This window comes from Trachypithecus francoisi, unplaced genomic scaffold (genome assembly GCF_009764315.1).
Source record: "Trachypithecus francoisi isolate TF-2019V2 unplaced genomic scaffold, Tfra_2.0 Lachesis_group12, whole genome shotgun sequence".
NCBI classification, from domain to species: Eukaryota; Metazoa; Chordata; class Mammalia; order Primates; family Cercopithecidae; genus Trachypithecus; species Trachypithecus francoisi.
The window spans coordinates 11,060,166-11,084,019 of record NW_022681457.1 but is presented as its reverse complement, the minus strand read 5'-3'; the positions used below and the strand labels follow the sequence as shown (position 1 = coordinate 11,084,019).

At 57.9% G+C, this 23,854-nt stretch overlaps 1 protein-coding gene across 7 annotated transcripts; it reads right to left on the bottom strand.

Moving 5' to 3' along the window:
* Positions 1–912: 912 nt before the first annotated feature.
* Positions 913–23,674, bottom strand: EPN1 (epsin 1). 7 transcript variants are annotated; one of them, XM_033224508.1, is made up of 11 exons: positions 23,380–23,674; positions 19,952–20,325; positions 11,769–12,018; positions 8,017–8,141; positions 7,648–7,722; positions 7,066–7,149; positions 4,845–5,148; positions 4,136–4,246; positions 3,896–3,982; positions 1,698–1,955; positions 913–1,533 (listed from the first exon to the last, which is right to left on the bottom strand). In XM_033224508.1, the coding sequence occupies exons 2-11, from the start codon at positions 20,177–20,179 to the stop codon at positions 1,325–1,327; spliced, it is 1,731 nt and encodes a 576-aa protein (XP_033080399.1). In that variant the 5' UTR covers positions 20,180–20,325; positions 23,380–23,674; the 3' UTR covers positions 913–1,324. The 7 variants fall into 7 exon arrangements, with proteins under 7 accessions (XP_033080399.1, XP_033080397.1, XP_033080401.1 ...); XM_033224506.1 differs by having other exon boundaries at positions 19,952–20,301; XM_033224510.1 differs by having other exon boundaries at positions 19,927–20,281.
* Positions 23,675–23,854: the final 180 nt, after the last annotated feature.

Below are 23,854 nucleotides of genomic sequence, written 5' to 3'. Positions count from 1 at the left end.
CTCTCAGGGCCTCCAACCCTCTACTGGCTGGGTGCTCCCTGGACCCCGACCCACAGCAGCAAGTGTCCCTGTGACACAGCTATCTGGCCCCACCCTGAGCCCAGAGCATCTCCGGGCAGAAGGGGCAAGAAGAAGTCTGACTCCAGGGGTCTGGCCCCACACAGCCTGCACCCCAGCACCTCTGAGACAAGAGCTGTCGGAGTCACTGAGGAAGCCAACCCAGCCATCAGGACTTGACCCCAGGGGATCATGGAGGAGACCCCACATGGAAGAGCAGCCTGACACGGCCAGATCCCCGTCGCTGAGGCCCTGGCTGTGGGGCCTGCAAGCTGTCACCTACCCCTGGAGATAACAGCAACATCTGCTCACAAGGCGGCCCGAGGCGTCTCAGGGATGATCCCATCAGGTGTGGTCCAGCCCAGGACAACGGCACAGACGACAACCATGAGGCGCCTGGTGGTTCACTCAGCTCAGCCGACAGAGGCTGACCCGGTTTCCAGGAATGCAGGGCTGGGTTAGTGATGCTTGCGGTGGGCCCATGTGACGGCGATGGTGACTGTGTTGCGTATGTGCCATCCCTCAGGATTCTTCTCCTCCCTGAACCCCAGTGCACTCTCTGACCTCATCCTAGTGTTCCCTCAACACAAGAGCGAGGCCTCCTGCACTGGGAGCGTCCGGCCACGCGTGGCCTCTTGCCCACCTGGACCTGCGTGGGCTACAAGTCTGCCAGGCCTCGCACCGTCCACCCTCAACCCAGCCACCCCTTGACTCGGAAGGATCAGGGAAATCAGGACTTCTGAGACAGAAGGGCTGGTTCCCAGGCACCCCCGAGAGAGCAATGGGACCGAGCCCTGGGTCCCTGTATGAAGGGCTCTGGGGGACACGCGAAATCACAGATGGGAAGCTGGGGGAGCCAAGCCCGTGGGAATTGCCATTTATTCCCCAAGTTGCCAAAATCATCACCAAGGATTCACCAAGGGTGCGTGGGGGGGGGTGTGTGAGGGGAACAAGGAGGCTCAAACACTGACTGGGGGTTGAGAGTTTGGAGGGAGGGGGAATGGGTGGGGGCCCCAGCCGCCCCTCCCCCTTCTAATGCCACGGGAAAGGGGTCCTCCTCTGGCCAGCTCCCCTCCCCAGGCCCCAAGTCCAGTTTCTCTCCGGGGAGGTGGGGTGGGAAAGGAAGAGGGTGTAGTGTGAGTGGGCCCCAGGAGGGGGAAGGGCACTGGGGGCAGGGATCCCCCATTTCACATGCACTCACAACACTTATCTCCCAGGGAGCCAGAATGGGGCAGCCGGATGGAGCCAGGCCCCCTTCCGCCCTGGATTATAGGAGGAAGGGGTTAGTGTTGGGGGCCGGGGGGCCTGGGGGCATCATGGATGGCAGGCCAGGGCCCCCGCCAAGGGGAGAGATGTATGTGGGTGGCGCTCCAGGGACAGGAGGCACAGGACTGAGACGGAGCTGGTTCAGGGTTAGCGTCGCAGGGGGCGCGGGCTGGAAGGGGTTGGTGACGGAGGGGCCAGTGGCTGGGCCTCCTGCAGGAAAAGAAGACCAGAGACACGGAGTGCAGTCAGTGGCGCAGCTCACCTGTGTCCATCCAACACGTGCAGGCGAGGGGCGAAGCATCCCTGCCCCGTGAGGCACCTGCTCTGGTGGAACCCACAGGGAGGACTCGGGCAGGTGATGGGCCCACACTCACCGCCTGGCAGGAAGGGGTTGGAGGCCTTGGCTCCAGACGGCGTGGGGCCTGGCCGGCTCACCAGCGAGTCCAGGTCGACGAGGGCTGCATTGGGCCCCAGGAATGACTCCGGCGTCTTCCGGGTTGGGGGTGTGGGAGTTGGTGTGGCTGCAGGTGGGGGGCTGCCCACAGCCTCAGCCAGAGATCCCCTGACCCCACTCATGTCAAACGCCCCAGGGCTTCGGGCCGGGACCTCTCCTGCCAGCAGCTCCAGCTCTCCTGAAAGGAGCCGGGAGAGGGGCTCAGACAGGGCAGATAGCAGCAAGGCTCCAACCTGGGAGCAGAGCAGTATAGGCCATCATAGGGGGCGCGTGAAAGAGCCTGGTGCCCAGAGGCCTCGGGAAAGAGGAACTGAGGTGCAGAGCGGAGCAACGCTTGCCCAGGCCAAAAGCTTGCATGTCAGCCCAGATTCCCACAAGGTGGGTCTGATTCCAGTGAGCAAACGCAAGAGGGATGATGGAAGCAGGTGTCACCTTCTGACAACCACAAGGCAGCAACTGCTTCAGGGAGGGGCTGTCCAGGGTCTCTAGGCCCACGGGGGAAGGCAGCGGGGGCCTGTTCACAGGTGCCTCCAGGCTCAGAGGAGCCTGCCCTCAGACACTCCTTGAGTACACAGCCCCAGCGGGAGCTTCCAAGCGGACAAACAGCGCAGACACATGTTCCAGGCCGGCGTGAAGACGTCTGTTGGCTGGAGGTCTTTTTTTTTAGATGGAGTTTCGCTCGTTTCCCCGGATGGAGTGCTGTGGCGCAACCTCAGCTCACTGCAACTTTCACCTCCTGGGTTCAAGCGATTCTCCTGCCTCAGCCTCCCGAGTAGCTGGGACTACAGCCGTGTGCCACCATGCCCAGCTAATTTTGTGTTTTTAGTAGAGATGGGTTTTCAGCCACGTTGGTCAGGCTGGTCTTGAACTCCTGACCTCACGTGATCTGCCCACCTCGACCTTCCAAAGTGCTGGGATTACAGGTGTGAGCCACTGCGCCTGGCCTGATTCTCTTTTTAAATAGATTTAACAATTCTATCTACCGTTGAAAAAATGCACACATTTGTATGGGACAAAAAAGGGCCTAAAAGAAGGAAAACTGGCCGGGCGCGGTGGCTCAAGCCTGTAATCCCAGCACTTTGGGAGGCCGAGACGGGCGGATCACGCGGTCAGGAATCGAGACCATCCTGGCTAATACTGTGAAACCCCGTCTCTACTAAAAAATACAAAAAAGTAGCCGGGCGTGGTGGTGGGCGCCTGTAGTCCCAGCTACTCGGGAGGCTGAGGCAGGAGAATGGCGTGAACCCGGGAGGCGGAGCTTGCAGTGAGCTGAGATCCGGCCACTGTACTCCAGCCCGGGCGACAGAGTGAGACTCCGTCTCAAAAAAAAAAAGAAGGAAAACTGCAGGCTGGAAGACTGCTCTGTGTTAACCTAGATAATGAGAGGAGGGGAGTGCAGGCGCAACTCACTCCCCGCTAGCTGCTGGCCTTTCATCAGGGGAAACAGGTTTCTGTACTACAACCTGTGCCTCAGTAACAGCTCACTTAAACAAAAAACCAAGAGATCAGGCTGACATGACTCATCCTGGGACAGACAGGTGCCAGCTGAGGGCCATCGTGAAGCACTAGTGGCCACAATGACCTCGGACATTCCTGATGGAGTAGCCACTCAGGGACTCAGCAGATAGGCCCGTCACAGGCGGCGGGCACCGGCTTATGCCAGCTGAAAACCCCAAGGAGCCAGGGCAGCTAAAGGCAGCACCCATGAGGACGCACCCTGGCCAGCCCTGGAGCCACCAGCAGGCGAGTGGGGACCTGGAAGGGGAGCCTCGGCTGCCTTCCAAACCTCGGTCCATGCAGCTCACTGCACAGGACAAGACAGTCCTTGTTCTTTGACACACTTGGAGAGTTTGCAAGGCACTCAAGCGATGTGGAGGCAGAGACAGGTCAGAGGTTGACATTTGGGTGGAAAACCTTGAGAAGAATTCTGTTTTTCTCCAAGTCTGCAATTTCTCTAAAATCAAGATGCACACTTTTTAAAGACAGGTGGATGGTTCTGGCCCACTCTACCCAAGTCAACTTTTCATCCTTAAGTCCAGCCAGCCCCGCCTGGAGCAGGACAGAGAGAGCCAGGGATGGGGCTCCCTCTGGCTGCTGGGAAGGAGGGCAGGGGCTCACCCGCGCTGCTCCCGGAGGTCGGCAGTGCCGTGCGGAGTCGGTCGAAGTCAGAGAACTCGTCGGGCTCCGTGTCGAATCCCCCGGCAACTGTGGGGTCAGGATGCTCTGCTCAGCCCCTCCCTGGGGCCCCGCCTCAGCTCCCGCCTCCAGTCCAGGCATCCACCCTTCCTTAGGATGCTCGACTCTAACATCTCCCACTCACTCCCGCCCGGGGCTCTGTTCCCACCCCCACTGCAGTACCTGTGGTGCCATTGGTGCTGGGTTTGGCAGGGGACCCTCCCCAGGGGTCCGAGAAGGCTGGAGCCGGTGTCCAGGGATCGGAGGCCGAGGGTCCACTGACCGGGACCCCACCTGGGTGAGGACAAAAAAGCAGGAGGAGCTGGCAACCTTGACTGCCCAGATGGCCGGGGGGACCATTGCCTCTGAATCTGTGGCTGTTCACACAAAAGCTCCCTTGCTCCCCGCCTCCCGCACACAAACTCAAATTCCAACTGGGCATCACGGCCAGGCTCTGCCCCTGGGACCCCAGCTGGGGGTGAGGGGCTTCCCCGCAGCCTCTGCCAGACCTACCCAGCCCTCCCTCGGCTCCCCCACCCCTCCCCTGTCCAGCTAGGTGTCAGGCCTTTCTCCACCCGCACCTCCCAGCTCCACCCACCGCCCTTCCCAGATGCCTATGTCGCACAGGCTCTGCCCTGGCCGCAGCCTCTGTGCCCCTTGGCTGAGCTGCCATCCCCTCCCCATAGCACACCCCCATGTCCTCCAAGGCACAATCTCACACGCCCTGTCCTGTCTCATCTGACCCCCTCCCCTACCCCTTCCCCTGTACCGAGAATGCCCCCACCACTGCCCGGCGCCACTTGGCTGCATCTGTCCCTGTCCAAGGGCACAGCCAACCAAGGACAGGTGCACACAGGCATAGAGGCCGCATGCAAGCAGGCCACGCACTCACCATCGGAACTTCCCCATGGATCCGGCGTGGGCCCTTCCCCAGCTGCAGGGGCTGGGGTCCCACCCCAAGGGTCAACTGAGGGTCCTGCAGGGGCAGCAGGCCTCCAGGGGTCCCCAGAGGCTGGCGTGGGGGCCGGACCTCCCCAGGGATCAGCAGCCGGAGGGACAGGGGGGCCGCCCCAGGGATCCGAGGTGGGGGCAGCTGTGGGGACGGCAGCAGCCATGGGTGCTGGGCCCCCCCAGGGGTCTGTGGTTGGGGGAGGAGCTGGGGCCGTGAAGACGTCAGCAAGGTCCATGAGGGACGACTGTAGGGGAGAGAGAAGAAGAGGAGCATGAAGAAGTGGTGGGAAGCCTGGGACAGGGACCAAGCTGGGATCCGTCGCTGGGGAGGTGGCCAGGCCCTGGGTGTCCAGACAGCAGCCATCCGTAAGGGGTAAGAGGGAGGCAAGCCCCAAACACACCACCCACCCTCCCTCCTCATACGTCCTAGGGTCGGCCCACCCCTGCCCACCTCCCCCACCCCAGGGAGCCCCAAAACAGGCCACACCCCTGCCCCACATCCATTCTCCACACACAGCAGGGCAGCCCCTTAACCCCACCTGCTCCCAGGTCCTTGCCCAGCCCTGAGGATGGAGGCCAAGCCCTCCCCTCACTCAACCCAAAGCACCTCAATCCTCCCTCTGCCCACTGTGCCTTCTTCAGTCAGCCCCGCCAGTCCCTGCTCCATGCCTTCCCCTGGAAAGCCCCCGTGAACCCCACTCAGGTCACCCTGAGCACCTCTCATGATGCCCCTACACTGCCCTGCCGTCACCCCACAGTCACCGCACTGCAGGCCTTCCCACGCCACACGCACACACATGCAAGGTCCTGCCGTCACCCACAGTCACCGCGCTGCAGGCCTTCCCACGCCGCACGCACACGCATGCAAGGTCCTGCCGTCACCCACAGTCACTGCACTGCAGGCCTTCCCACGCCGCACGCACACGCTGCAAAGTCCTCCCGTCACCCACAGTCACCGCACTGCAGGCCTTCCCACGCCACACGCACATGCATGCAAGGTCCTGTGTTCTGGAGGTGCCACACGACGGGCCCAGCTAACCAGAGCCCCTGTCTCAGAAAGTGCAAGTGCCCCCAACAGACTCATGCACACATCTCCAGTCAGCACCGTGAGGCAAAGGCCCCGGGGGGATGGGAGGGGAAGAAGAGCTGAGTCCAGGGCAGGGCAGGAGAAGACATGGGTGAGATCTGGTGCTCCTCCAATGGGGCAGCCCTTACTGGGGTCACTGAGCTGTGGGGGACACTGGTAGAGATCCCTTGGCCGAGGCCAACATAAAGAGGCTTTCTATCTACCAAGAAAGTCCCACTGTGCCCATCACTTATGGTCACAAGCTATGTGTCGCCTCCCATGGAGAGGGGGCCTTGTTCCCACCCCTCAAACCTGGGCTGGCCTCAGGACCTGCTGAGACCAACAGCAGTGCACAGGCTGGGGAGCCAACTCCAACCCAGCCCGATAAGCCTGTCCTGGGGGGCGGCAGCAGCGACCACGGTGCTGTGAGGACACTCGGGACAGACTAGTAACTGGGGAGAGGCCAGGGGAGGAGGCTGGAGGGCAAGGCCAGTGTGGACACCCTGGGCCCAGAGGCGTGAGTGACCTCAGCTCTGACACGAAACAAAGCCAGCCAGGCCCCGTCACAGAGAAGTACTGAAGCGTGTCCTGAAAGCGCAAGGTTGTGGGAGGGTTTGCTACCCTGCTGCAGAGCACAGGAATGCCACAGAAACACTGTCTGCAAGGGCGGGACCGTGCCTCCTCGCTCACCAACAGGCCCTGGTGTGCAGCACAGGGCATGGCACCAAGGAGGTGCCCAAGAAAGTGTAACAGAGGGGTGAGCCCTGCACCTTCCTCCCTGTGGCCATGTCAGGCTGTTAACCTATTCTGGGCCTCCCCATTCAGCTGTGGGCCGGGGGTGGCCCTCACGGTGCTCGGCCCGAAGAGGGATGGCCAGTGCTGACCACAGAAGGTGGCTGCAGGGCAGCCTGGTCAGTCACCAGCCTCAGCCCAGTGGGGAGGGAGAGGCAGTGAGAGGCCGACCGGGCCTGGAAACCCAGTGCCCAGCCCCAGGGCCTTGTGTCTCAGCCTCTGCTCCAGGGACCTGGCCATGCAGGAGTGAGCAGGGGACGGACGGACACCTGCGGGCAGGGAGGGCAGAACAAGCCCCACTCACCTCCTCCTTGCCCCCAGTCTCTCTCTTGCTCTCCTCGATCGCCATCTGCAGCCGCAAATCATCCCCGCGACGGATCCGCTCCTCCTGTTGGGGCACGGGCAGCGGCCAGGGAGACATGAGAACGTGGGCCGTAGGCAGATGCCACCTCAGCCCGGAAGCCCCAGCAACCCCTCCCACCCCAATGAAGGCGGCTGAAGGATTCGATGGGATGCGGACAATGTATGAAATGGGGATGGGGCACCTGGGTCAAAGGTCAGGTGGGACACGGGGATGAGGGGAGTGGGGTGCTGTGCTGGGGCACCCAGGGAGGACCGGCACCTGCCTCGGTGGTGTCTCCTGCATTGGGGGGAGGAAGGGACCCTGGTCACCCAAGCAACCTTGGCACGGCTGCGCTGGCCGCCACACAGGCTCTGTCTGACCTGAGGTCCTACATCCTACGGCTGAAGGTACTGAGGTTTCAACATGCGAGAGCCTGTGGGCTTTCCAGCCCAGCAAGATGGTGGGGGGTGACTTAGGAAGGGGCGATGGGGCTGGTCTGAGGGGAGTCCCTGGCAGAGGCAGGGACAGGGAAGCTGCTCTGACCTTATCATGCTCTTCTCGGCTCAAACTAAGGGCCAGCTGGAGCTGGGCGTCGTCCTCGGGACCGCAGGATGGGGGCTGGGGGAGAGAGAGTGTGAGGGGCATGGCAGAAGGGGCCAGAGGCAGAGGCAGAGCCAGAGTCAGATAGGGTCAAAGGAAGAGAGGGCTTGGGGTCCCTGAACCAGTGAGGGACAGGCAGAGAGCGACACGCAGAGGGACGGGGGTGAGGATGAGGCAGGACTGGGGAGGAGACAAGTGACAGCACGTGGAGCAGCGACAGTGAGGGCCAGGCCCGCGTCTGGCTGGGAGGCAGCCTGAGGTGAGATGTGGAGGCGGGTGGCGGACAGACAGCCCCAGGTGCACGCCCAGTACCTGGTCAGCCTCCTCCTTGCTCATGGCCAGGGCCAGCTGGAGCTGCAGCTCCTCCTCCCCACTGCTCTGTGGCCATGCCTGCTCCGCCTCAGGAGGGGGGCCCGAGCCCACAGCTGCTGATGAGGCTGGAGGGCAGAGGAGAAACGTGTGAGACCCAGACCAGGGAACGAGAGACAGGAAACCCCACAGCCTAGACAGACGGGGGCTTCTGTGTTCAACCCCATCGCCCAAGTCCCCCACCCTACAACCTCTGAAGGCCAAGACTAGGACCAAGAGGCAGACGACCAGACACCTGGTGCTCAGAGGAGAAAGGGTGGGGATGCAGGGTCCCGGGGGGGGGGGGGGGGGGGGGGGCCCGCAGGCAGCCCCACCCATGGGAGGGGCCAGGCATCAGGGAAGGACCAGAGCAAAAGTCAGTCTGATAAGCAGATGGGGAACCCCAGGAACCTCTGAGCCCTGCCACCACCAGGACTCCCCGCGTGCCTGGGGTCTGTCGCTGGGCCCCTGGGGGATGGGAGGCCCTTCCTCCCGGGTCTCCCAGGCCTCTGTGTCCAGGGCTTGTGGAGAATGATAGCTCTGGCAGGGAACAACTGGAATTCAGAGTGGGAGAACAGAGTCTGTTGAGACGGCAGGATCCAAGGCCTGGTCAGGGTTGGGGAGTGGCCAGTAAGGAGCCCTTGGTTCCAGGAGCAGGAGGGGAAGGGAGAGAGAGGACACAGGAAAGCATGGCCGGACCCTCCAGGAGAGTGCTGAGATATCCCCGGCCTCCACTGCAGCATCCTCTCAGTGACCCTCACCTACCCTCAAACTCTGTCCTGACACTGTTCTCTCCACCCTCAAGGCCTGTGGACCCTAGGCCCCCTCCACAGTGTAGAGAACAGGCTCCAACCAGGCCCCAGGCCCGCCGAGCGCGGGGCCATCACCCCAGCCTCCAAAGCCCCAGGGTGGACCTTGCCTCTCCTAACCCGCCCTCCCCACCACTGTGCACTCGTCAGCAAGTTCTGTCGGCTCCAGCTCCAAGACGCCTTGCACCTGTGTTCTATACTTCTGTCGCCACCCAACCCTAGGCCCAGGCCTCTCCCTGACAAGCAGGCCTTGGCTCCCCTCGCCTGGAGCTGCAGCAGGCAGCTGTCTGGTGGCCCCACCTGTACCAGGTTCAGGGGCCCCCAAGCTGGCCCCCGTGCAGTGTGCCCAGCAGGACTGGGTGCATGGTATGCCCAGGGAGCACGTGAGTGGCAGAGCGGGGCCAAAGGGTGACCATCTGGGGTTATGAGTGAAAAAGGATGAGAGAACCAGCAGCGGTTGACGGATTTGGGTGGGTAAGTGGCCGTCTGGGGGGATGGGCAGATGGAAGGGCAGCGTGGGGCAGAGGTGAGGCCCTGCCCCTGCGACTTCCTCCTAAGCTCTGAGGACTCTCAGTGGTGGGTGCTGGGAATCTACACCCCACTGCCCAACCTCTACCTTGCAAATGCCCCAACCCCCCAGCCCGGTGGTGGCTAAATCCAATGCCCAGCAGCCCCGAGGGCCGCACCTCCCACATCACAGGTAACACCGGCACTCAGCCAGCAACACCTGGGCCTTCCCATCACCGGATCACCCAGCCTCGCATCACCCAGCCTCGCATCACCCAGCCTCGCATCACCCAGCCTCGGATCACCCAGCCTCGCATCACCCAGCCTCGCATCACCCAGCCTCGCATCACCCAGCCTCGGATCACCCAGCCTCGCAGCTGCCCGGGGACCACAGGCCCTTGCCCGCCCACTGGGGGTCTCAGGGCGCACTCCCTAGCTGCCCCCAACCTCCTCCCCAGCCACAGCCCTCCACACAGCTCGCTCCAGGACAGGGGCCAGCACACCACAGTGGCAGCCGCAGCTGGCCTGAGAAGGTCTGAGAAAGGCCTTTACATTTTTCAATGGTGGGAAAAAATGAAAAGAATGCACCAAGATGGGCAAAAACTTGAGTACCCTTAAAAAATTAAATAACAGCCGGGCACGGTGGCTCAAGCCTGTAATCCCAGCACTTTGGGAGGCCGAGACGGGCGGATCACGAGGTCAGGAGATCGAGACCATCCTGGCTAACACGGTGAAACCCCGTCTCTACTAAAAAAAAATACAAAAAATTAGCCGGGCGAGATGGCGGGCGCCTGTAGTCCCAGCTACTTGGGAGGCTGAGGCGAGAGAATGGCGTAAACCCGGGAGGCGGAGCTTGCAGTGAGCTGAGATCCGGCCACTGCACTCCAGCCTGGGCGACAGAGCGAGACTCCGTCTCAAAAAAAAAAAAAAAAAAAATTAAATAACAACTGAAAACTCTTAAAAAGACATGTGAAAACTACATGAAATTCAAATTCCAGAGTCCTTGGTGAGTGTCAGAGGGGCGCAGCTGCTTCCCAGCAACCGCTGGCAGACAGGGCCAGGCAGCTGGGATGGGAAGGCGTGGCCAGCAACGCAGAGGACGCTGGCTCTGGCCCTGCACAGAGTCTGACCACCCCCGAGCCAGGATCTCCCACCCTCAGGCCTCTTCCCTGAGGCTCCCGCTCTCCTCCCAGCTCCTGCCAACGTCCCTCCTCAGTCCACCCCAACCCCGCCGCCCACCTGCCTGCCTCAAGCTGACCAGCCCCTCTCTGCCGCCCACACTCCCTCCTGGTGTCCCCAGCTCTGAGCACTCCCACACCACGCCAGCTTCTTCCCTCCACTTCACACTCTCTGCTTTCATGCCGTCTACCAGTTCCTGGGTCCTTACTCTGGAGTTCTGGGCAGGGCCGTACACACCCCATCATACCCATGTACCCCCATGGGTGCTGAACGGTGATCCCAAACGAGACCTGTCCAAACAGAAGGCCTAGACTTCCCCAGACAAGTCCCGTCCCTCGAGCCGGACCCCATGGGGGCCACAGGCCCTTTGTGCTGTCTGCGCCGGCCTGGCTGACCCACCTCCATCTCCAGGGCAGTGCTCTAGCGGCCCTTCCCCATCTCACGCACCCCCACTAACTGAGGCACCTCCACTCTTCCTGGAGAGCAGAAGAGCCTCGCAGACATTCTCCCGCCTCCCTCCCAGTCCTGAGCAGCAGGACTAGTCTCTTCACGGCTGTGAGCCCGCGACCAGCACAGATCACACTTTCCAGCACAGTGCAAGGCCCACACACCCATCACACAACTGGAAATGTTTCGTGGGACAGATCTTGGCCTGATGATGTGGGAGGCACTATTTCAAGTTTTGTTTTCAGTGCTGGTAACCACCCACCAGACTGAGTCCTCCACCTCCGGAAGGCATTGTCAAGGCTCCTAACGCAGGCCCAGACGCCTGGTGCAACCTGCAGGCCCTGGCTCTGGCCTTCCTTCTGTGCCCCTTCGAGGCCACCCTCTGCCTCTGCGATGTTCCCCTCATCTCGGCGCAGGCAGAAGCACGGCACCCTTGGGGGTCACTGTGTGACTGTCCCCTCAGAGCCCTGTCCCCAGCACTGACCACCCTCAGGCCCTGAGCCTATGGAGAAGTGAAATAAAAGTTCCCAATTCTAGACCTGTCCCGGGGCACAAGGCAAGAGGCAGGGAGGGTCCCGGAGCTGCTGCATGGAAGGTACTAAGGGAAAAAAGGGCGCAAGTGAGACCAGAGCAAGGGTCCCAGGAGAGGAGAGGAAAAGGGGGATGTCTCAGTCCCTCCTGGCTGGGAGGGAGGGAAGTGGGCGGCTGGGTGCTGGGAGCCGCAGCAGGCAGAGGACAGACTCTAGGCCGTCAGGGGCCGCAGGGAGGGCTCACCCGTGGCGGTCTGTGCCAGCTTTTCCTTGGTCTTGAGTGCATGTGCCCGCTCCTCCCGCAGCCGGTCCTCATCGCGCAGCAGGGCCACCAGCTGCTTGGCTTTCTCGCGCACGTTCACGCCCTGGTCCTTGCCGTCGCGGTCCACATACTGGAAGTCCTTCAGCGTCTGCACAGCGTACATGTTCTCCTTGCACTGCTGTGACACGCGCTCTGAGCCGGTCTTGATGAGGTACTCCATCAGCGTCATGGCCTGCGGGCAGGCACAGGGACGCCCGGTCAGCACGCTGGGCGGTCAGCACGCTGGGCAGGCACCGCAAGCGGGCTGGAGACGGCCCAGGCCCCGGGGCAGCTGATTGGGTGCAAGTCCCACAACCCACCTGTCCCCACCGAGTATGACACGGCCCCATGCTGTGACGCGGAGCAGCCACAGAGGGACTGCGCTCAGCGACAGACACCAGCACAGTAGGCCACACGGCCTGGGATTCCGTCGACATGAATCATCCAGAACCGGCAAATCCAGAGAGAGAGAGAGTGGATTATGGGTTGCCAGGGGTGGAGGGAGGCATGGAGAGGGAACACCTGAAGGCTATGGGTTTTCTCTCTGGGACGATGAAGGAGTTCTGAAGCTGCACAGAGGTGGTCGCACAGCACTGTGCACGGGCCGAATGCCACTGAACTGTGCGGTATGAAGAGGACTGCACACTGCAGGAGCTCCATCTCAATCCAAATAAAACAGGAAATGGCAGCTGCAGGCACCACAGCCACCGTGGGCATTACCTGGCATCCCGGAGCCCTGTCTATCTCTCTACAACTACAATCTAAAGTAACAAGGCCAAGAAAACCACATTCGTTAAATCACAATGAAAGGGGTCTTAGTATTCAGTTTGAAATGTGTCAGTATTTCTGACTGTAAATCCTCACGCTGGTATCAACAGCCTGGAGCAGTAGCTTGTCACCTCTGCAAGAAGGGAAGAGATCCACGCAAGGGCCCACGTAGGCCTGGGTTCTCTCGGGAGGGGCACCCAGGTTCCACACCACCAGGAGCAAGAGGACAGGGCAGAGGGAACATGATCGTTCAATCTGCACCCTGTGGTATGTTTGCATTTTATACTATGAAAACAAACTTGCTTTCAACAAGTTGAAATTAATAGTGGGGGCGGGGGGACCAAGGTCTCTGTGACTCTTCCTAGCTCAGGCTCAAGTCCTGGGCTTGAGGGGTCATGGCCCCCTTAAGGCTCTGCAGGGGGTGTCTTGGTCACTGACCTCAGAAAAAGGCACACCTTTAATTTTGCAGGTGATTCCAGGGCCTTCACAGAGCCACAGAAACCCACCCAGGGCTCCTAGGGGAAGAGTCAGCTATCACAGCTAAGCTCCGTCTGAACCAAGGAGAAATCTGCGAGGAAAGATGCCAGGGCCATTCGTATCTCCTCACCCTCTGAGGCAGCTGGACCTAGCTCTGGCAAGGCCTTTCAAAGGTGTGTTAACAGCATTTGCAGTGTAATCAGAGATTAGTCTTTAACCGGCCTCAAGGTATTTACACGAAAAGAGAAAGGAAAGAAGATAAGCCATTTCTATGCTTTATCACACCCTAAGCCAAGAGGCAGTCCCAGGTCCGCAACTCCTGGGACCCTTATGTTCTGGAATTCAGAATTTTCCTGAGTTCAGACTAGGAAAACAATGCACATACAACACATAAGAGAACGCTCCAGGCAGAGTCCTGCCAACAGCCACATTACTGCGGGACCAGCAGACACCACATAAACGACCTCACTTCAGTATGGGTCAGACTTTGTGCCAAATGGATCATGAAACACTTTTGTTTCCAGAGCTCTCTGGACTTTGGTATCGCAGCTAAAAAGATTGTGAAGTGGGAAATAGTGTGAAAACCCACCTACAGTGAAATGCATATATAAACTATGGTACACTCACACAGTGGGACTACCACATGCCCTGAAATGAAAAATAAACGAGGCCAGGCGTGGTGGTTCACACCTATAATCCCAGCACTATGGGAAGCTGAGGCAGGTGACCACCTGAGGTCAGGGATGCGAGACCAGCCTGGGCCACATGGTGAAACCATTTCCACTAAAAATACAAAACAATTAGCCAGGCATGGTGGTGCACACCTGTCATCTCCGCTACTCAGGAGGCTGAGGTGGGAGGATCCCTTGGATGGGGGAGGCAGAGGTTACAGTCAGCCAAGATCACGCCACTGTACTCCAGCCTGGGAGACAGAGTGAGATTCCATTTAAAAATAAATAAATAAGGCCGGGTGTGGTGACTCATACCTGTAATCTTACCACTTTGAGAGGCCGAGGTGGGTGGATGACAAGGTCAGGGGTTTGAGACCAGCCTGGCCAACATGGAGAAACCCCATCTCTATTAAAAATACAAAAAAGTAGCTGGGTGTGGTAGCGCACACCTGTAATCCCAGCGACTCAGGAGGCTGGGGCAAGGAGAATCATTTGAACCCAGGAGGCAGAAGTTCCAGTAAGCCGAGATCGCACCATTGCACTCCAGCCTGGACGACAGGGCAAGATTCCGTCTCAAAAATAAATAAGTAAATAAATAAATCAATAAATGAAACAAATAAATACCTGGGCACAGTGACTCACGCCTGTCATCCCAGCACTTTGGGAGGCCGAGGCAGGCAGATCATCTGAGGTTAGGAGTTAGAGACCAGCTTGGCCAAGATGGTGAAACCCCATCTCTACTAAAAATACACAAAATTAGCTGGGCGTGGTGGCAGGCGCCTACAATTCCAGCTACTCAGGAGGCTGAGGCAGGAGAATCACTTGATCTTGGAAGGCAGAGGTTGCAGCGAGCCAAGATAGTGCCACTGCACTCCAGCCTGGGCAGTAAGAGCGAAACTGCGTCTCAAGAAAAAACAAAAAATAGGCTGGGCACGGTGGCTCACACCTGTAATCCCAGCACTTTGGGAGGCCAAGGTGGGCAGATCACGAGGTCAGAAGTTCGAGACCAGCCTGGCCAATATAGTGAAACCCCATCTCTACTGAAAGTACAAAAATTAGCCAGGTGTGGTGGCAGGCACCTGTAATCCCAGCTACTCAGAAGGCTAAGGCAGGAGAATTGCTTGAACCTGGGAGGCAGAAGTTGCAGTGAGCTGAGGTCGCGCCATTGCACTCCAGTCTGGGCGACACAGTGAGACTCCGTCTCATAAATAAGAAAGAATAATTAAATAAACATTATTTAATAAGATTAATTATTTAATAATAAGGTTATTACTTAATCTTATTAGATTGGGTGCAGTGGCTCAATCCTGTAATCCCAGTGCTTTGGGAGGCTGAAGTGGGTGGATCACTTGAGTCCAGAAGTTCAAGACCATCCTGGGCGACATGGTGAAACCCCATCTCTAAGTAAATAAATAAATAAATAAACAAATAAAACAAAAAATGAGCCAGGTATGGTGGCACGTGCCTGTCATCCCTGCTACTTGGGAGGCTGTGGCTGGAGGACTGCCTAAGCCCAGGAGGCGGAGGCTGCAGTGAGCCGAGACCACGCCACTGCACTCTAGCCTGGGCAACAGTGAGACTCTTTCTCAAAATAAATGAACAACTGCTTTATGCAACAGCACAGTCAACCTTGCTGACCTGATGGTGATGGTGAGCAAAAGAAGCCAGACACAAAAGACCACACATGTGACTCCCTGTATATAAAGTTCTAGAACAGTCTTGGCAGACAGAAGTCAGACACGGTGCCCGCAGGAGACGGGTTTCCTGAGGGAACTTGGAAGGCTGGATGCATCCTCTACCTCCCTCTAGGCAAAGGCTACACAGGTGTCCAATATGTTATACATTCATGAGGTGCTTAGTATGCAATTCCTTAATCAAAAATTTAAAACCTTATTTTAGAAGTGAGCAAGTGGTCCAGATGTAGTGGCTCACGTCTATAATCCCAGCCCTTTGGGGTGCCAAGACAAGAGGATCACTCGAGCCCAGGAGTTCAAGACCAGCCTGGGCAACACAGTGAGACCCCTCATCTCTACAAAAAATTTGAAAATATTTTAAAATTAGCCGGGCATAGTGATATGTGCCTGTGGTCCCAGCTATTCCTCAAGCATGCCTGGAGCCCAGGAGGTCAAGGCTCGGTGAGCTATGATTGTACTGCTGAATTCCAGCCTGGGCTACAGAGCAAGACCCTGTCTCTAAAGAAGTTAAAAAAAAAAAAAAAGTTTGCAGAATAAGTTATTTCTCCTTTGCTTTTCTAAAAACAAACAAAAAGCAGTGGCCAACTGCATAAAGTAATAGTCCTTTTTAATGCTAAAGGCAGCTTTATCAAGGACATGCTGCAATGCAGAAATAAAGTTTAAAACAGGAATCAGCAAACATTCTGTAATGAGCCAGATGAAAAAATTTGTTTTTCAGGCCATATACTCTCTGTCTCAACTACTCCACAGCCACAGATGAATGGGCCTGGCTGTGTTCCTTTACTTTTTTACAAAAACGGCTGTGGGTGGGATTTCACCAGTGGGCTGTACTTTCCTGACCCCTGGTTTAAAGTCAAGACTGAGAGACCCTGCATTCCTCAGAAGTGAGGTAGCAGTGCAGGGCCCAGAGGGTGGGCTCGGGGCAGGACCCAGAGGGAGTGTTCGGGGTTCCACACAGGGCCCAGAGGGTGGGCTCGGGACTCCTCTTGGCTCTACCCCATCCTGCGTGGTAGAGCTGAGCTCCTTTGTGTCTCAGTTTCCTCATCTGGAAAACAGAGAAAAAGGAAGAAAAGAACTTCCTTCACCAGGTAACGGTGGATTTGATGAGAACCTATGTGTGCTACACATACAAGTCACCAAACAAACGCCGGCCCTTACTCACCAAGACTCACCCCCAAGGCCACGCAGGGAGGCCGTGCAGAGCCAGGCCCGCGAGGCCCCCACAGACCACCCTTCTCCACGGGGACAGTAAGATCCACAAAGTACCAGCCAGCAGGGCCACAGGGTGGGACAGCCTGGGCTCTCAACAGACGGGCCCAAGCCCCACCTCCCCCAGCTCTGCGCCTCAGTTTCCCCATCCATCAAAGTGGAAAGACTGCTCCTGCACAACCCACCACCTGGGGTGAAGTGACAAGATGAGACCATGTGGCAAAGGGATGGTGGGAAGCAAGAGGACCCGCCCTCGTGCCGGAACAGGTCAGCACAGAGGGCTCCGGACAGGGTCAGGGGGCGCGGCAGCTTCACAGTGGCTCAGGGCCTCCGGGCCCGTGGGGTTGTGCTCATCACCCGTACTTCCAGAAGGGGACTGCGGGACAGAAGTGGTCACCCAAGAGGGGAGGCGCTGCCCAGACGTGGACGCAGGGAGCCCCTCCTGGACCCCTGCCCTGTGCCTATGCTTAGCTATCAGCACATGCCACAGCAGGGACAACAGTGACACGTGCTGACCTCACAAAGCTGCTCTCAGGACAGCGTCCAGCAGGCGGCACACGCGGCAACCAGAGCAGGTTTCCACAGACACCATCAACCCTCCCCGGGGGCAGTGAGGCTGAACCCCACCGTCAGTGTGAGGAATCAGCAGTTCAGGGTGGAGCAGGAACCCCACGTCCTCAGCCACATGGGCTGGGGATCCCCAAGCTCAAAGAAAAAGGCCGGCACCCAGACTCTGCTGTGGGGAGCATAGAAAGGAGAGTCCCAAGAATCAAGAGATGCTGTGAGGATGGTGAACACAGCAAGAACAGCCAGGCCTGGGGAGGGTCCCAGAGGGGCCGCGAAAACCACAGGGGAGGTCTTGGGGGTGACAAAAACCTTCTATGCCTTGGCTGTGATGACAATTATGAAACACGTGCATCTGTCAGAACCCAGAAAACTCTATCTTGAAAGGCTAGGTTTTATTGTGTGCAAATTATACCACAGTAAATCTGCCTTTACAAAGTTATTAGAAAGAACCAGGCTAGAAAGGCTGGCTAAGACCTGTGACTGGCTGGCTGCTTCCTCCAGGAAGTCTGCCCTGACTGCCTGAGGCCTGCAGAGCCTTGTGCTATGTTCCCTCCTTCATGGCACCCGCCAGCCTATCGGCTCGACTCCCACCTACCTGGGAGCTGCCTGAGGGTCGGGGTCAGGTTTGATCAGGGCTGGGTCCCCAGCACCGTCCAGCAAGAGGCTGCCCACAGGTAACCAACCTCAGGACAAAAGTGCAGCATGAACAAAAAAAATCAAGTTGCTTCCCCATGGAGGCTCTCCCATCTCCTTTAGGAAGCAGCCCAAGCCCCGCCTGGCACTGAAGGCCACATCCCTCTCCTGCCCTGCCCTGCCGTCCACCGCGGCCACCAGCACCGCATGCTCCCCAGCAGACTCTCAGGCCTTGGCACCTGCCAGCCCTGCCCACAGGCCACTCTGTCTCTGCCCCCAGCAGCATCACTCTGGCCACTAGCCAGGAAGGAACTGCGTCTAGGGCCCCTCTGGATTATCACCTCTGCACACCCACCCCTCCAGCCCCACCTGCCCCTCTAGCCCCGCCCCCTCCTTGCCTCCACAGAGGCTCCCCTGCACCCCCAGGCTTTTCCAAGATCCTCAACTAAACAAACGCCACCCAGCCCTTCACAGTAAATGACCAATAACTGATTCAACCTCTGACTCAACCCAATCTTGGTGTGTCGGGCTGGGCATGAAAAAGAGTCACAGGAAACGAGCCTCAACGCTGCTTCCACGTGGAAGTGCTGCAGCGCTCCGGGCCTCAGCCTCCTCACCTGTGAGGGGAGGGAACTGCCCTCACCTGGGCAGAAGTCTCAAAAATCAGCAAGGACGGGGACCTCGCCCAGAAAAGGCCCAGGTCTAAGGGCATGCGGGTGGAGCCTTGCAGGTCTGGTGCACCGAGACACCCCGAGCGGGCCCTCTGCAGATGCTTGCCAATGGACCGCAACAGCAGCTGTCTAACACTCACCAGCCCCTCACCCGAGTCGGACGTGAATCAACTCCACGGGCCCTCACAGAGGGAGATTCAGGGACGAGCCCGAGATCCCACCACTGGGAGAGTAACCCGGCCCCAGCCCACGTCCTTGGCCACTTTGCCGTAACACAAGGAACACAGTAACCAAAGACCAAAGGTGGGGATGCTAAGGCCCCTGGACCCCAAGAACAGCAAACTGAAAACCCACTCGCTGAGTCCTGCTCACAGGCGCGAGCCCTTTGGCCCAAAACCTGCGATCTGCGTGTGTGGTCAGTGGGTCAGGGCCAGCAACTAGGCCACATCCATGGAGGGCACTTTGGACACATTTGCCGAAATTACACATGCACGAGCCTCTTGACTCGGCAACTCCAGTTCTAGAAAACAGCAAAGGTACCAGGATATTCACGGCAATCTCATTCTTAAAACACTGCAAAACCCTTTTCAAAAAAATCCATCAACAAGTCACTAGTTAAATAAATGATGACCAATCCATAGAGTTGAAAGTTCTGCAGTTGCAAAAGAAAAAAAAAAGGCGGCAAATCTTTTACATCCTGATAGGGAATGTTTAAGATAAAGCCTCATTTTCCTTTTTTAAATTGGGTTCTCATTTACATATGGTAAGACTCGCTCATTTTAACATCAGTCTGAGTTCTGACAAACGCACAGGACATGAAGCCACTACGGCACTCAAGGCACAGAACAGTCCCGCTGCCCCCAAAATGTCCTTGTGCTGCCCTTTGCAGGTGACCCCTCCCGTCCAACTCCCGGCGAGCACCAACCTGCTATCTGCATTCCATCCCTACGGTCCTGTCTCTCCCAGTCGGATCGATGCCAGCAAACAGTATGCAGGCTTTTGAGTCTGACAAGGAGTGTGAGAACACGACACCGTTTCAGCGTTCATCCCCAGCGTGGCATCGCCTGTGCCACGGGGAGCACACGTCTGCCTGAGAGGCATTCACAGACGGGGCCCAGAGCGGAAACTTGGCTGCTCTGAGGAAAGGAACTGGGTATCTGGGCACACAGAAGAGATGGGCACCGTGGGCCCTTTCAGGCTTCCTGAGCACATGAATCTTACGAATGCACCACTCACTCAAAAACAGATTTTAACCACAAGGCTCCAAACTTCTTAGCCTTACGTTCGTTGCCTTCATTAAACAAAAAGAGAGATTTTGCTCTTCTACAGCTCCTTCTGAGAACCGGGACGCCATCCCAGGCAGGGTGCACAACATGGGCTCCTGCCCTCCCGCCTGAGCCCCTGCACCTGCCTGGGGAGGAGAGCGGGACGCTGACCTTGTAGACGTGCCGCCAGTTCTTGCCATGGTCGTTGAGCCGCTTCCAGATCATGCTCATGATCTCCGAGAAGGCGACGACATTGTAGGTGAGGTCGGCAATCTCTGACATGAGGGAGCTGGACGGACCCCAGGGGTCATTGCTCGTGGCCTCTCGAACCTTGATCTCCGCCTCTGAGTAGTTGTGGACAATGTTCTTCATCTGGCGCCTCAAGGACGAGGTCGACATGGTGCCTGGCTGCAGCAGCAAGGGGCACAGGGCCCCTGATGCGTGGAGAGACGCGGCGACTCCCGGACAAAGGCTGCGGCAGGCGCTGGCAGGTCACCGCATCTGAGAGGGGAACAGGACCTCTGGAAACACAAGTGGGACATGGGCTGCCCAGAGCCCTCAGGGTCAAAGATGAGTTCCTAACTGTGGCCCAGAAGGCTCCGTCCCTTGTTAACCTCTAGGTCTCAAAGTAACCCCATCCATGTTTCAGTTCCTCAAACAGGCTGCCTCCTTCCTGCTGGGGCCCCTGCTCAGTGAGGCAGAGTATATGCAGTGGCACATCGCAGCCCCACACCCTGGCTCAGCCAGTTCCTGGCCAGGCCACCCTGGGTGGGCTGCCATCTCCTGCACCTCAGCTTTCTCTTCCGTCAAATGGGGCTCCGTGCGGTCATCTAGGGAACTGACGCCCTGTAAACACGGGCGGCACATCCGGAGGCACTCTGTCCTGCCCATGCGCTCTTCCTTCTTCCTCACCCAGGGATGTCCATTCACCCCAAGTGCTCTGCTTACACTTCCCAGGTCCACACCCACACATCACGGTCACCTTTCCCTGGAGCCTCATCAGTAAACCCAGCCTCCCTCCTGATTTTATATTCGTCTGATTCTGTAGCTCAGGTCAACCCACAGGCCCCATGGGGGCAGAGAACATGTTTGTCTGGATGTGGCTTTTCCTAGCAAAGAAGCTGGCCCAGAAAAACCATTCCGTAAACCATGCAAGGAGGAAGCGGAGAGGGAGGACAGGACAGGCCTCTGGAACAAGGATGGAGCGGGCAGGAATCCACAGCAAAACAAGGACACATGAGAAAGAAGGCTGATGAAGGATGAAGGGATTAAAGACAGGGGCAGGAGCAGGGAGCCAACCCAGAGCGGCAGGAAGAACCGGGGAAGCCAGAAGACCAGACGTCCCAAGGACAGGGGAAGCCCAGGGCTCAGGAGAGATAAGGAACCTAACAGCCCCACTGCCTGGGTCCCAGCTGTGTGCCAGGTGCTCACTCAGCACAAGAGGGACATTACATTTTTCAATACTGCATGCAGAGACTGGGCTCCTGGAGGTTAACTAACTCAACCAAGGTCACACACCAGGAATAGCAGGGCAGACTCAAACCAAGGCCCACCTGAACTCCAAAACTCATACTTTTAAATGAACCTCAATTAAATTAACCCATCCCAAGACTGGTGATGAGAAACAGAAGGAGAATCAAGCAAACGATGATGACAGCAGCAGACACTCACACTGCTCGTATCCCATGCCAGGCACTGTTTCAAGCGCTTTACATGTATTAACTCAGTTAATCCTTGGCACAACCCCATGATTCACAGCCACCTCACAGTCTGAGGAAACGGAGACACGGAGGTTCAGCCCTTTGCCCAGGGACACACACCGTACTCCTGGAGCAGCCTGGTTCCAGAGCCAGCTCTGATCACCGGTCTATGCGGCTCCAACAAGCCACAGAGGGAGATTTTCAAAGCCCCACCATGATGTAAGCCCAGGGGAGACAGGGATGACTGACAGAGGCCGGCCTCTGCTTCAAACTCAGACCAGAGAGCCAGGCACCTGAAGACAGATGTAGCTAGTCAAAAAGAAACTCTCCGGAGTCCCAAAAGAGCCCCAGCCTGACACATTAAGATGATGCGATGATGTAATACAGAGAAGGGGACTGACAAGAAATAGAGACAGACCCAGACAGAGACACACAGAAACCCAAACCCGGGCAGAAGGAGCTAGGCAGAGACACAATGAGAAAGATACAAGCAACAGCAGATACAAGAACATGGGAAGACAGGGAGGCAGGAGGCCAAGGAGGAAAGACAGAGGCCCAGAAACAAAAAGAGACCTGGCGAGAAGTAAGAGACAAGAAAAACGGAATCTAATGGCAAAGAATAGAAAATGTGAGTTCAAATCCTGGCCACATCAGCTACCTGCAGCGCCAACCTCCTTGAGATGCAGTTTGCTCAACTCTGAAATGAAAGAATTCCTACCTGGCAGGCCTGTTGATTAAATAAGATGGGTACATACAGTGCTTGGCTCTGTGCCCCACAGATAGTAGGCGCTCAATAACACTGGCTGCTATTATTATCAGAGAAAAAAACAGAGAACAGTTCCAAAAGGGTGGCGGCAGAAAATGCACTACCTCAATACTGTGTACCTATTTGGCGTGCATTAGAAAAAAATACCCAACTAGCACATCAAAGCTAAGATTTCTCCGATACTGCTTAGAATGAGACCGTATTTCCAATGAAATTGATTCCAAGAGAAGTATTAGATTAAAAAGAATACAAAGGATATGACAAAGTTCTGCAAGGAGTACTCCCACATAACCGACCGATACCTGAACACTGACTGTGTAAAAACCTCTAAGCACTGTAATAACAAAAACCAGAGCTCCCAGTAATTACACACTTGCTATGTGTCAGATACCGTCTAGTACTTTACAAACATCACCTCAACTTACGTGCACAGGGACCCTATGATGCAGAAACTATGAACGCCTACGAACTACGAATTTCCTACGACTAGGAAACTGAGGTTTGGAGCTGGAGAGTATCACCTGGCAAATACCACACAGCTTAGCAGGCAGCCGGGCCTCTGAATCCAAGGCTGGGGCTCTTCACCACCACACCAGAGACTCAGAAAACAGGGGAAAAGGGGCAGATTCTAGACCAGGGAACAGACTCCTGGAAAGAAACTTCAGGATTGGAGGTGATAGGTATGGGGGCAAAACTCAGATGTTAAGACGGGGCGGGGGTAAGATTTGCACCATAGGCAGAAAAGCCCGCAGGGAAGGGCTAGAGACACCTAGGGAAATGAAGACTCAGAAACTCGAAAGACACCAACAAAATCCTGACAGACAGGCATGACAGGCAGAGGAAAAAGAGACCCGGGACAGACACACAGACACACTCGTATCTCCAAACCCTTTTCTAAGTCCACTGAAACAGGCACAGGCAGAGGCCCACGGGAAACAGACGCGGACAGACACGAGAGAGACAGACAGACAGACAACCGACACAGGGCAGTCAAGGCCGACACAGGAGCAGAGACACAAAGGCCGCCAGAGACACCCAGAACTGGCCAGGCGCGAGCCCGCGCACGCCGCGGCCCAGGCCCGAACACCCGGAGCAGGTGGGCCGGCGTCCCCCGCGCTCCGCCCCGCGCTCACCTCGGCCCCCTCACGCCGGGCTCTGGGGGGTCATGGCGGTCAGCCCCCTGCCCCGCTCGGCCTCGGTGTCGCGGGGCGAGCGCCGGGCCCCGGGCGGCGGACCAGGAGGCGCCACGGGCGCACTCACGAACGCAAGGGGGGGCCGCACGCCGACGGCTCCGCCGCCCCGCCGCCCAAAAGGGGCGCGGAGAGCCGGGCGGGGGAGGGGAGCCGCCGAAGAGACGGGAAGCAACCGAAGGGGGGCGACGGACCGGAAGCGGAAATTGCTGGTTTCCCCGCCCTCCCGTGCCGCGCCCCGCCCTGGCGGGAGTCGCTTCCGCAGCCAAGCCAACTTGGAAGGCATCACTTCCGGCGCGCTGGTCCCCGTTGCTAGGCGCCTTACGTCATTTCCACCCGCTGCCGTGGGGGCTCCGCGGGGTGCTCACCGGACGCCGAGCGTCCCCTCAAGCTGGCTTGGCGGCAACCGCGGAGCTCC